Source organism: Priapulus caudatus, unplaced genomic scaffold, assembly GCF_000485595.1.
Source record: "Priapulus caudatus unplaced genomic scaffold, Priapulus_caudatus-5.0.1 Scaffold1043, whole genome shotgun sequence".
Taxonomy (NCBI): Eukaryota; Metazoa; Priapulida; class Priapulimorpha; order Priapulimorphida; family Priapulidae; genus Priapulus; species Priapulus caudatus.
In genome coordinates, this window is record NW_014578104.1 from 38,487 (window position 1) to 52,057 (window position 13,571).

The 13,571-nt window shown below is 44.5% G+C and overlaps 1 protein-coding gene across 1 annotated transcript; it reads right to left on the reverse strand.

Moving 5' to 3' along the window:
* Positions 1–7,137: 7,137 nt before the first annotated feature.
* LOC106815107 (zinc finger protein 431-like) lies at positions 7,138–12,726 on the reverse strand. The gene is made up of 4 exons (XM_014819533.1): positions 12,656–12,726; positions 7,993–8,757; positions 7,307–7,908; positions 7,138–7,224 (listed from the first exon to the last, which is right to left on the reverse strand). The coding sequence occupies exons 2-4, from the start codon at positions 8,699–8,701 to the stop codon at positions 7,138–7,140; spliced, it is 1,398 nt and encodes a 465-aa protein (XP_014675019.1). The 5' UTR covers positions 8,702–8,757; positions 12,656–12,726.
* Positions 12,727–13,571: the final 845 nt, after the last annotated feature.

Genomic DNA, 13,571 nt, shown 5'->3' on the forward strand with positions numbered 1-13,571 from the left:
TCAGCCTATATATACAATCTATGAACAGTGAATTTACATTATATAGTGTCTTATTTTGACCGTTGACCGTCATTTTGACCTTGACATTGACCCCATATCTAAAAAATAACTCCAGAAATGGACTCCCTGCCCTCGAAAACCCCTAAAAAGAGGTATTGCATGACACTCTAGGGCATCGAGATCACAAATTGTAAATTGACCAAAATCGAAGATGAACGGCGGCGGCCATCTTGAATTCCAAGAAATGCTCAACGTTTCACAGGTAGCAACCAAGCTAAATCAGCTCTCCTAACTATATAGAACACATTTCCATGAAAAAATTTAGAGTAATTAACATTGCAGGGTCAACATTTTGGCAACTGGACTAAAGGTGATGACGGATGCGAGAATGGTGTTGGGGTGATGCATGACACAGGAGCGGGCGAGTCAGCGGTCGACACGGAGATCAAAGAGAGCGACTCGAGATGGCGCCAGCTAGGCTGGGAATCGCAGTCATGAATCTCCGGAGTGTCACAGGTGGCCGCATATGGGCTGACCTATGGATAACGGTGCTGACCGATAGATGGCCGTGTTGACACCATGGTCCGAATTGGCCGTGGCGTCGCGCCAAGTGCGCACCACGCATCCCGCAACCATATTAGGTAGCGGGAGATAGCGGTAGCAATCCGCACTCTGCCGTATTCGGGAGGGCCGGTTGGTCAGAGTTGGGAGCTAAAGGAGATCTGTGACGTAGGGGAAGAAACGTGATCGCGAGACCGGGGCGCACCGTATAAAAGAGGAAGCGGCCGACTGCTCGGGGCTTCTTGTGACGAGACGTAGTCTGAGAAAGGTGTAAGTTGCGTGATACGGTTACTATGCACTGTAATGCTTTTCTATTCGTTAGCGCACTGAGACTTTATGTATTGTATTAGAGATATAGATATAAAACACTAGTGAACGTTACTTCTTGTCTTCTTCTTATCTCTCTCTGTAGTCTATTACAGAATTCCACATCGTAGCGCAAACACAGCGTCTACACTAGCATGACCAATGTTTATTTGCTTCCGCCGGCCCTGTATATATATATATATAAATTAAAGAAAAGAACTGCATAATTCCTCACTTGCAGTGCGAGGCAGATTCGCTATATTCCCACACTGTATTCCTACGCTATATTCCCACACTGTATTCCTACGCTATATTCCCACACTGTATTCCTACGCTATATTCCCACGTTGTATTTCCACATGCTTGCAGACATGGCGGGCGAGGGAGGCGAGCTGAACAAGGCGCAGCTAGAACTCTAGCTCATACATTCTAACGCTCTCTCTCTCTTTCCCCTCTCTTACTGTGTCTCTCTGTGTGTGTGTGTGGGGGGGGGGGGCTTGTAGCCACAATGTTAAGATTCCGCCGTAGATCATGAAAACGCTCTGTAAACAACGAATAAACTTGTAACAAGATGGCGTCCAGCCGATTGTTAGTTTACATAACCTATCTAGCGCCATCTATCAACAACTTTAGCAAAACGGCACTAGTTCAACTTTGGAGCATTATTACATTATAATAACTAATAAATTTTATAGCTCATAATAAGCAGGAGATGTCAAATAATAATGTTACAATCCATTCTTAGCATTTTGAGTTGACAATGGGTGGTTTTGAACAATGTTTATCTTCAAAGCCACACCGGCCAACTACCGCGAAAATGGTACACGCTCGTTTTGTGACTAGTCAACTTTGATTATCTGGTCCCGCTATATGCAATCACTTAGAAAATCGTTCTTAGGCTTCTTTTAAAGGCCAGAAATAGGAGAATAGAGTGCTGAGTGAACAAAATTATGTCGTTTAATACCCGTGGAGTTACCGTGTTATTCATACTTGAATAATGGCAAATTACGGCCTAGGTTCCCTGCTGTGCCGATGTAACATGTGTTTTACAGATGTTTACATAAAGTAGTAAGTGTAGCTAGACTTGGCTGTAATTAGCCTGGGTTGGGTTAGGTGCAGTAGTTAGCATGTAGGTTACAAATAGTAGGTTGCGTGTGCGATGTAGACACGCATGTTAGTTTACGAATATTAGTCTAGACAGGGGTGCAGATCGAGTGTAGAGAGCTGGGTTGCAGCGAGTTTTGACAAAACAAATAGCTAGGTAGTTGTGCGTGATTGGTTAGGGAGAGTTTGGACATGTTTGTGATTGGTGGGAAGTTTGCATATATATATATATATATAGGGTTTTGAAGAAGAGTGAAGGGGTCTGGCATTTTTCAAGATAGCATGTACCGTGTAGACCTGTATCAGTTGTAAACAATATATTATTTTGGTGAACACAAATTATATGCTTTGACTTTGATTATTTATACTTCAAATTATTGATTCAAATCACTTAGTGTAACTTCAACACTACACCGATATTCATGTACATGAAGATGGCGCTCGTGCGTCGGTTACCATACGGGTTTTTAATACTGTACTCTCTGAATTACTCGACTATAAAGTCTACTGTGTATAATTTCAACAATATATGACTGATGTATGCGTGTTTGTGTTTGCATACGCATCTCTGCGTATGCTAGTGTGCGTAAATGCATATCAGAAAAGTGAATGAACGTAAACAAAATGTAGATTTTGTGGCTTAAACTGTGCCTTTTATTCGAATCTGTTACCAATACAATTAAATTAAGTCACTTTCGCTCACGCGCAATTCACAATATCATGTTCTCACAATGCTGCACGTTATTCCCGTCTATTCCACTGTTCGCACTCCCTTCCGCGCATGAATCTGTCACAATCGTAACTTCCACAGTGATACCGCCTGACCAATCCCCGGCTACTCTACCTCAGTCAGCGCGCTGAAGCGACAGCTGGCAGTAACAGTACTACCTTACTTGTCAGCGAGGTTACGTACACCGATCATCAGCATCACACATCACCACACAGTCAATGTCTAATTAGTGGCCGACTAACGAAAGCCGCGCCGACCGACGGCATCGGAAGCTGCATGAGTGCACACAGACTCTACAACTGCACCAGCGCTGCAGGGCTAGCAGGCCAGGAGCCGGTGTCCGGCAACAGCTGGAGAGCGTAGCGTCAAATATGGCGTCCCGCGCGCTGACGTTAGAGCGCAATGACCATGTCCGTATCATGACCAGAACACAGTATGACTGGCTGCAGGACTAGTGGTCATCAACGAATCTTCAATGTACTTCTATACTAGGCGTGCATCCATTGTAGTATCGTTCTTTAACTAGCTAATTATAAGTTGTGCCACTTGCAGCATCATCTAACTCAAGTTATACGCCATATCGGAAAGTCCCCGCCGCCATATTGAGATCAGATAAGAGGGGGTATAAACTGCCCTTTTATAACATGGGTAGGATATATTCTAGGAATATTCTAGGAATATTCTAGGTTTTTGATCTATAATTCTCTTCACTAACATACGCAATTCACAGGTGCGTTTCTGTTTACATAAACATTTACAAATATGATTGTGGTCGTTTGGGATATTTTGCAATGTTTGTGTTAATGCAAAAACTAATGAAAGTGTCAATGACACTATAGCTCACCACAAAAAAAAGTACCCAAATGAGCGATTGCCAACAAGTAGCATTTTTAATTCAGCAACTATCCACCTATATAAAACAAGAGTATATATGGGAGAACTAAAACAACAAAATCGAATGAATCTAGATGGCCATTTTCATTTTTGCCAAAAAGTGGGCGTGGCTCGAAAGTAGGTCGACTGGCGTGCTCCAAAATAGGACGTTTAAATCTCTCCCATAGGAGTAACAACTGTATGCAATTTGAATGAAAGTGTCAATGACACTGTAGCTCACCACAAAAAAGGACACAAATGAGTGAGTGAGAAGAAGTCAGTTTTAATTGAGCAACCATCGACGTACATTAGAGAAACGATAGATAGTTAATGCTTTCTTAATTCTGTGTATACACAAGCTTTATATCTCAATAAATGCTTAACGTGACATTAAAAATATTGTAGGTTATGTTTTCGTGTACGTAGTTCGTTCGGAAAAATAGAATACCACGACCACCACTTGATTTGGACTAATAATGCGAAAAAATAAGAAGAAGAATCGGTTAATTTGGAAACGGCATTGCCGTAAAAGATTAGTTGATTACAAGTCGATCGCTGCCATATGCAAAGTGTGCAAGCACTTCATCATCAAAACAGAATCCAAGACAAATATATTGCATGTAGAAAATTTTTGAAATTACACGAAAGTCTATGATTCATTTATTTGAAAAATATATATTACTTTCATACCGACAATTCATGAATTACTTGTGATATCACAATAATTTACAGCAACTGAGAAATTATTAAATAATTAAATAATTTAATGTATGAATAGATGAATAAATAAATATGAAAATATAATACATAAATAAACTCATTATTAATTAGATAATTACTTAATAAATTAATACACAGTAACTGACAGCTGAAGGTTCGAAATTTGCATTGAGTCCGTAATTTTTAACTGGTTTTATGTATCACAGGTGTTAGACAGTCGGTTCCAAGCGTTAATAAACTCGGCTTCGATACCTGCTACATGTTCAGGCCATGCTGCCCTGACCGACTCCTCCACCCCCCCCCCACAGCTCCTCAAGGCTAAGCTTTATAAATCAGCTCCCATTCACCAGCGGACCGTCATCGATACGTCTGAGTAACTCAGCCACGTGCCGCTTCCTCAAGTACGCGACCGACACGTATGATATTGCTTTATCGCAGTCCTCGGCCAATACATTGAAATTTTCAATATAAGGATTCGGCATGTGGCGGTCATTTGTACACGATTGTACGTACTCACATATTTTGCGCACGATTGCTGGGAGCTGCGACGGATCTAATCCGCTGGGTTGAGAGATTCGACATGAAGCAGCGCAAGTTTTAGGTGGTAGGAGTCGATCGGTACCTTAGGTCTAAAGCGAGTGGCAATAAACAGCCGAATAGCGTCTATATTAAACATTAATGTGTAAGAGCAGTTTTTGTATGCAACTCATTAATATTCGATATATTTTGACGCTTACGATCAAAATCGTGTGTTCGCGGATCGAGAAAAAGCCTGACGTCTCCCATATATCCGACAGTGACGTCAGTCACGTCACACCACTGACGTTACAGGGTGATGTCTCATATTCTGCGCCACAATAACAATGGTCGGGCAGCTCACTGATAAAATATACGTGCGCCAGTAGAGCGCCGGCGGAATCTCTATAGCCGTCGTTGATGGTGACGTCACGGGCGCGATGTACGGCCGCCTCATACGCTGCTTGCACGTCCTCAGGAGGCCGCCCCGCTCCTTTATCCAATAATTCTCTCACAGTGCATGCGTGACCGCCGCAGGCAGCCCACCCCAACGCCGTCCAGCCATTGTTACTGCGACTCTCCACACGCGCTCCTGCTGCTAGTAGCTTCATGACGGACGATGTATCACCGCTACCGGCAGCAACCATCAATGATGTTAAGCCATTCACGTCCGCGCGATCTATGTTAGCGCCCGCCCTTAATAACGCTGTGACCGTATCCGTATGACTGTAACGACCTGCCACCATTAGTGCGGTGCCGCCTATCACGTCCAGGTGTTCTAGGTTAGCGCCCGTGTAACGCTTAGTTATTACTCGACTGTCGACTCTAGGCGATAGGTCGCCAACTTATCTAGGACTCTAGTGAAACATATACTATCGTAGCATCGACCAGTACAGAAAGGTACGCGACAGAAACATAACTTACATCTCGAGAAGTGGTGTATATAGCCGTGACAGCAACGGTAAATATATATATACGTGTATCGACTGAATTGCAAAATAGTAGAGAGAGAGAGTAGTAGCGTAGTTCATGGAATACACGTTTAAATACTGACGCCGTGGTCATTGTCTTAGCCGACCGTCATCATTGGTCGCGCCAGCTTCATTGACCGCTGGTCACGCGTGTCAAATGACGCGCGCTCCCAGTGGCTGGTGAGGGCCGGTGGTCACGCCCCTTGACCCCAGGGCCAATTACGTATCTGGCCTATGTCTCTGCACGTAGCGTCTTAAAGACAAAGCTCTTTGTTCTTATTATTCTGATTCATCCTTATTATTAATATTTCCGCATTACACCCGCACTCAATAACGCGGTGACCGTATCCGTATGACCGCAATGAACTGCCAGCACCATTGCGGTGTTGCCATCAGCGTCTGCATGTTCTATGTTAGCGCCTGCACGTAATAACGCGTTGACTGTATCCGTATGACCGTTAAAAGCTACCCACATTATTGCGGTCCTGCCATTCACGTCCGCGTGTTCTATGTTAGCGCCTGCACTTAATAATACATTGACCGTATCCGCATGACCGTCCTCAGCTGCCACCATTATGGCGGTCCTGCCATTCACGTCCGCGTGTTCTATGTTAGCGCCCGCACTTAATAATGCATTGACTGTATCCGCACAGGTTATTGCGGTGTAGCCATTATCGTTCGCGTGTTCTATGTTAGATCCTGCACTTATTAACGCTGTGAGCATATCCGTATGACCGTTAATAGCTGACCAGATTGTTGCGGTCTGTCGAGCTGCCCCTAGTAAGATGACACATGTAAGGGACGCTAGTAATCTAGTGTAAGCGGGCAAAGGCCACACGCCAGGGAAGTAGTCGGTTTGCCGGCCCTATATGTCCTATATGGGACCCTGCAATGTTAATTACTCTAAACTTTTTTCATGGAAATGTGTTCTATATAGTTAGGAGAGCTGATTTAGCTTGGTTGCTACCTGTGCAACGTTGAGCATTTCTTGGAATTCAAGATGGCCGCCGCCGTTCATCTTCGATTTTGGTCAATTTACAATTTGTGATCTCGATGCCCTAGAGTGTCATGCAATACCTCTTTTTAGGGGGTTTCGAGGGCAGGGAGTCCATTTCTGGAGTTATTTTTTGGATATGGGGTCAATGTCAAGGTTAAAATAAAGGTCAACGGTCAAAATAAGACACTTTAATGTAAATTCACTGTTCACAGATAGTAGATAGGCATATTTCAACGAGAAAATAGCAAACAGCCTTAAACAGTACACAATAAACAGTAGTTGTCACAATCCTCTATGACTCCTCATCCTCATTACTCCTCAATCCGCATCATCATCATTGTCATTGTCGTCATCTACACCTAGCTCTTCTTCATTGTCTTCGGTGTCCATCTGATTTTTCGTGAATTGACTACAACAGGCGACTCCTCCCTCGCACTTGCAATAGTCTGTGCATGAAAGGCATGCACGGTTGCAGCTGCAACGTTCCCCGCTGCATGCCTTGCCCTCTGCGCTGCAGCTGCAGCTCACTACATCCAGGAGCGCTTGGGGAGCAACTGGCGCTGTTGAGATGGTCGGTGTGATGGTGGAGCCTTTGATACTCCAACCAAAGTTGGTAATATGTAGAGCTTCTTCAGGTGGTACACGTTGGTTCGCTGCCTTCCACAGTAGCATCTGAAGGTGAGTTCGGAGCACATGCAGCTGCAGGTTGACGTCAGTCGGTGGCAGTTTTTTCAGTTGTGGCGGCTTCTTATGGCTGCGGTAGAGGCGAGTACGTGCATCATTCATTGTCGTACAACTCTTCTGTCCGTAGAGAGGAAGGAAGAAGCTGTCTGCTGTCGCTCTGAGTTGAGAATGGGTCGCGCCAAGCTCTCCAAGCACTTGATCCAGACCTGGTATATCAATCTCCAGGAGCTTGAGTGCTGACTGTTTTCCTTTTCCGAAGGGGTACGACACTGTATCGCAGCCTGACAGCGCATGGACACCGAGAAGCTGGCTGCACTTTCTGGGGCATAACCGCTCAACAGTTTTGTTGATATCCAAGACATCACCATTCCACTTTTCCATTTGAATCTTTGCACCAGAGGATGCACACTTGTATTGACATCTGTCACATGTAAATGGCTTCTCTCCTGTGTGAGTGCGCATGTGTATCCTGAGGCTATTGGACTGAGTAAACTTACGTCCACATATATCGCACACATGGGGCTTCTCACCTGTGTGAGTGCGCATGTGTATCCTAAGATGGCTGGACTGAGCACACCTGTATTCACAGATATCACACCTATATGGCTTCTCTCCTGTGTGAGTGCGCATGTGTATCTTGAGGGCACCAGAGGATGCACACTTGTATTCACATCTGTCACATGTAAATTGCTTCTCTCCTGTGTGAATGCGCATGTGGTTCTTAAGATTGCCGGATTGAGAACAACTATATTCACAGATATCACACCTATATGGCTTCTCCCCTGTGTGTGTTCTCATGTGTGTATTAAGTGCTCCAGAGGTTGTACACTTGTATTCACATCTGTCACATGTAAATGGCTTCTCTCCTGTGTGAGTGCGCATGTGTTTCTTAAGACCACCAGACTGAGCAAACCTGTGTTCACATAAATCACACCTATACGGCTTCTCGCCCGTGTGAGTGCGCATGTGTAACGTGAGCAGATCTGACCCAGAACACCTATATTCGCACCTATCGCATGCATATGGCTTCTCTCCTGTGTGAGTGCGCATGGGAATCTTGAGGGTTTTGAACTGAGCACAGCTGTATTCACACATGTCACATCTATATGGCTTTTCTGCTGTGTGAGTGCGCACGTGATTCTTGAGATCACATAGCTTGGAGCTAGCGTATCCACACACATCACACACATAAGACTTCTTTCCTCCGGGGCGTGGCATATCTGAATGAGAAGGCTCCATCAGACAGACCGCAAGTACTCAGTTTTGCTGCGTTGCAAGCTCTCGCTTAAGCTCTCCTGCAGGAAAAAGACATGAATATAAAAATCAACATAGATACCCTGCAACACTGTAGCTACGGCAACACATCATGACATGTAACAAATACTAGAACAAGAAACATGTAACAACTCTAAATTCAACAGAGAGATATCATTGCTAAATGCAGCAATCAATCTTAGTAAGCTGTTGAAAATACAAAGAAACTTTTGGGAGCATAATCTTTTATTGAACTGTGGGGTGTCAATACAAACCCCAGAGCTGCCCAAGCAACACAACTACAAAGCATAGTACGAATGAAACCGGTAGGTAGTCTTTGCAGCATGGTGAGAAACACTGCAGCTCGTGGTATAATGAAAAAATATCATAACCAGCTAAATAAGTATTTGTTCGTCTGCCATTCTAAAAATCAAACTCAGCTCGCCATAGATAATATGGCAACATTGGGGCGTTTATCACACGCATGATCGGTAAACGATCGTGTGAGCAACATTCACAGTCACATTTAAATTCATATACTGGTGGCCATAGTGGCCAGTTACTCAACAATCCTGAAACAGCATTGCTTCATACTCTGCTGTATACCCCGGTGAAGGACTTGTCAGCTAGAGCTACCAACGTCATAACCCTTCGCTCTGTAATGGGAATCTGTTTGGTTCCTTGCTATTTTTTGTATTTTATCACAAAGATTGACATTTCGTCACTAGAACAGTTACAAGGGTAGATATATATATAATACTATACTTTCTAAGTTAAGGTTTAACTGGCAACCCGATATCAACGTTTAGAGTAGAGAAAAGCAAAGCAATATTCACAAATATGATCACATGCTAAGGTTCTCGCTCCAGGACGTTAATCGTATTTGGGGAGACATGCCATGTTATTCAAGATCTGTAAGCCATAAGGAATGACAACCTACCAAACCCTATAATCTATACAGATTAAGTATTGCACGTGGTTTACTCTTAAAAATCCCAACACAGTCATGCTGTTTACAGCTTGATGTGTTCATCTCTCAACTGATTCACTGAATACTTTCTGTCATATTATCAGTATAATATTAATACCTTGATTGCGTCATACGCAATAGTGATTTCTCATTGGTTCATTTTCTATTTGTACGGATGGCCCGGCAGCGCCAGTTGCTGCCATGATGCTCTGATTGTGAATAAAACTTATCTCTTTAAATTATACCTGGTTATTCGTGTACCACGAGACGCAAAGAAACAAACAAAAAGCACGACATGGTGTCAGAAGTGCAAACCAGCTGATAAATAACAGTTTTATCGCTGGGTAGAAGACGTACAAAGAGATAAAACACGATTGTGTTTTCATCACAGCATAGACCATGGCAGAACTCAGCGGCTTGCCGACGCCAACGATGGACTGGCAAGCAGCCGACCCCAGTGTAGCCTTCAGCAATTTCAAGATGCTCTGCGAACTGTATTTTGACGGCCCTCTGTCTGAGTACGCAGACGCGAGGAAAGTCCGCTACCTACTCATCTGGGTAGGACAGGAAGGCCGCGACATCGCAAAGTCATGGGATCTAGGAAGCGACGAGAAGGAGGACCTCAACATACACTGGGAGAAGTTTGGAGCGTACATCAAACCGCACAGCAACTTCCGCGTGGCACGCTACAAGCTAAGGAACCTGAAACAGGAGCCGAACGAGACGGTAGATGCATTTCTAAAACGCATCAAACTCGTGTGCTCGGACTGTAAGTACAAAGAACCAAACGAGCACATATTAGACACTCTAATATACGGCATACATTCAAGACGTGTCCAGTCGAAATTATTAGAAACGGGTGAGACGACAACGATAGCAGATGCCTTGAAAACCGCTCAGCTCTACGAGGCAACGTCACGACAGCTAGACGACATACACGGCGTTCACACATTACAATTTACATGCCCTCCACACCGCTCCAAGCAGCAAGGCACGCACGCCGAGACAGACTGGCGCCAAGAAGCAGTATGCGCGACCGCCAAGCTCAAGCAAGGCGCACAGAAAAGAGGAAAAGTGCCCAGCCTATGGTACTAGTTGTAAGGACTGCGGCAAGCAGAATCACTGGGCCAAAATGTGTCGCTCGTCAAACAGAGGTCATCATGCCAAGCCGAAATACAACACTCGTGTCCACACGCTGACAGAGGCAGAAACCGCCACCAGCCGCGTGGACGACGAGGAGGAGCTGTACTTTCACACACTCAAGAAGCAGGCGGCCAAGAAGCGCGAGACCGTTACCCCTAGCAACAGTGACGACACACAGGCGTTCGTCACACTCAGCACTGAGTCCGACCATGCACGAAGAGACATATCATACAAAATTGATACCGGCAGTGAAGGAAACGTGATATCTGCAGCAGTATATCGTTCATTACTGACTGGAAACACTGCCACTGATGGAGTGCCCCCTGGCTTGCGCCCCACCCAAACCAAGCTGATCGCGTTTGGTGGACATACAGTTGAGCACTATGGTACATGCTCTCTCACATTAATGCACCGGGAGCAGAGTGAATGCTGTACATTCCACGTGAGCAGAGATAACTGCCCCGCTATAGTAGGCCTGCCTGTGTGTAGAGCGCTGAAGCTAGTGACACTGCACTATAACATAAACATCGCTGACGCTACAAGCACGCCAGCAGATGATGTGCACACCAACACTGTGACGTCATCCACAAAAGCACATCCCTTCATCCAATGGATTTATTGAGCGCACTGTCCAGACGGTGAAGAACGTTTTCACGAAGGCGAGAGAGTGGGAACGACCCTCATCTCGCCATCCTGTGCCTCAGAACAACTGGGGATCACAACACGCCATCACCGAGTGAGTTGCTCAACAACCGCCGATACCGCGCAAATCTTCCCACGATTCCGGTACACAGCGATGGGCATATCAACGAAACCCTACAGCTTCGCCAGGACGTACAGAAGAGGTTCCACGACCGCCGCTACCCCCACACGCTCCCAGAGCTACGCACGGAGGAGAGCGTACGAGTGCGTGACCCCATCACCAAGCGCTGGCAACTAGCCATCGTGGCTGCTGCCGACCGTAATTCGCGGTCATACATTATCCACACCACCGGCGGACCATTCAGGCGAAATCGCCACCACATCAGGAAGACTGGTGAGACCTTCCACCGTCATGAACCGGATGACACGTCAACCGTCCCGGCACCCGACGACAGTGACGATACCGCCGGCGCCCCCGATGTGCCCACACCGGTTGCTGTAGAATCGGGCCTGCGTCGTTCAGCCAGGACAATCAAACCCCCACAGCGTTTGGACTTGTAACTGTGTTGATGTGATTGCACATCATATCTTGTACATTTCAAATGTATAGAATCTGTTCATCTTTTTATGAAAAAAAGGAGATGTCATATTATCAGTATAATATTAATACCTTGATTGCGCAATACGCAATAGTGATTTCTCATTGGTTCATTTTCTATTTGTACGGATGGCCCAGCAGCGCCAGTTGCTGCCATGATGCTCTGATTGTGAATAAAACTTATCTCTTTAAATTATACCTGGTTATTCGTGTACCACGAGGCGCAAAGAAACAAACAAAAAGCACAACACTTTCCTCGAGTATATTGTGATAGTATATATGCATAAATTTATATTATCATATACCTACAAATTTCTATAATCATACATTCACGTTTGTCATAAAACAACACTGAAATTCTCAATCTTTTATTTCGGGCATTGACATGACACCGCGTAATTGTGCTGCCATCCTGAAAATTTTTTCAGTTTTAACTATTTAACAGCACTCCAGATAAGCACGCATTGACTGTAGATGTGTTCACTTACGTCTACTACTAATGTTATGTTTACTAAATAGTTATGATTAGTGTATACGGCTGTCCATTACGCAGTCTGGGTTTTCGCAACAGGAGATTGTCATTTACCAGGTCTATAGGTTTCTCCTAGCGGTGGGAATCGGTTGGAACTTCACCATTCATCCTCTGTCTCCAAGCTGTAAAGTATGCAAAAAAAACACAAAAATGAAATAGTCTTTTCATCAATGTTTGCAAATTTAATTGAAATTTTTTAAAGTGAATACATCACCAGAATTAGTAAAAGTAAAACAAATATGGCCACTTTTTTTACACAATGTAAGTGATTCTGTTCAATTTTTATGGTTAAATTGCTGCATTATACTTCCTATTTTGCTGAAACAACTGTGAACAATCACTCGTAAATCGTACATAGCCCATAGCAAGCATTTAATGTCGTGANCGTAGGACGTTCCCGCGGTCGCGTGCGCCTTGCTGCGGAACTGCGTGCAAGATCTGCGCTCAGCACTTTGGATCAACACCTCCTTTCGGCAACACTTATCTAGTATTCCGTCTCATCTGGATTTTAACATTTCCGTTCCAGTGCATCAGAATACGTTGAAGCCGGGCCGTGTATAGTCGGTTTGCGGCCCTATATGTCCTATATGGGACCCTGTAATATGTTAGTTACTCTAAACTTTTATCATGGAAATGTGTTCTATATAGTTAGGAGTGCTGATTTAGCTTGGTTGCTACCTGTGCATCGTTGAGCATTTCTTGGAATTCAAGATGGCAGCCGCCGTTCATCTTCGATTTTGGTCCATTTACAATTTGTAATCTCGATGCCCTAGAGTGTCATGCAATACCTCTTTTTAGGGTGTTTCGAGAGCAGGGAGTCCATTTCTAGAGTTACTTTTTAGATATGGGGTCAAGGTCAAGGTCAAAATGAAGGTCAACAGTCAAAGTAAAACACTTTAATGTAAATTCACTATTCATAGATAGTAGATAGGCATATTTCAACGAGAAAATAGCAAACAGCCTTAAACAG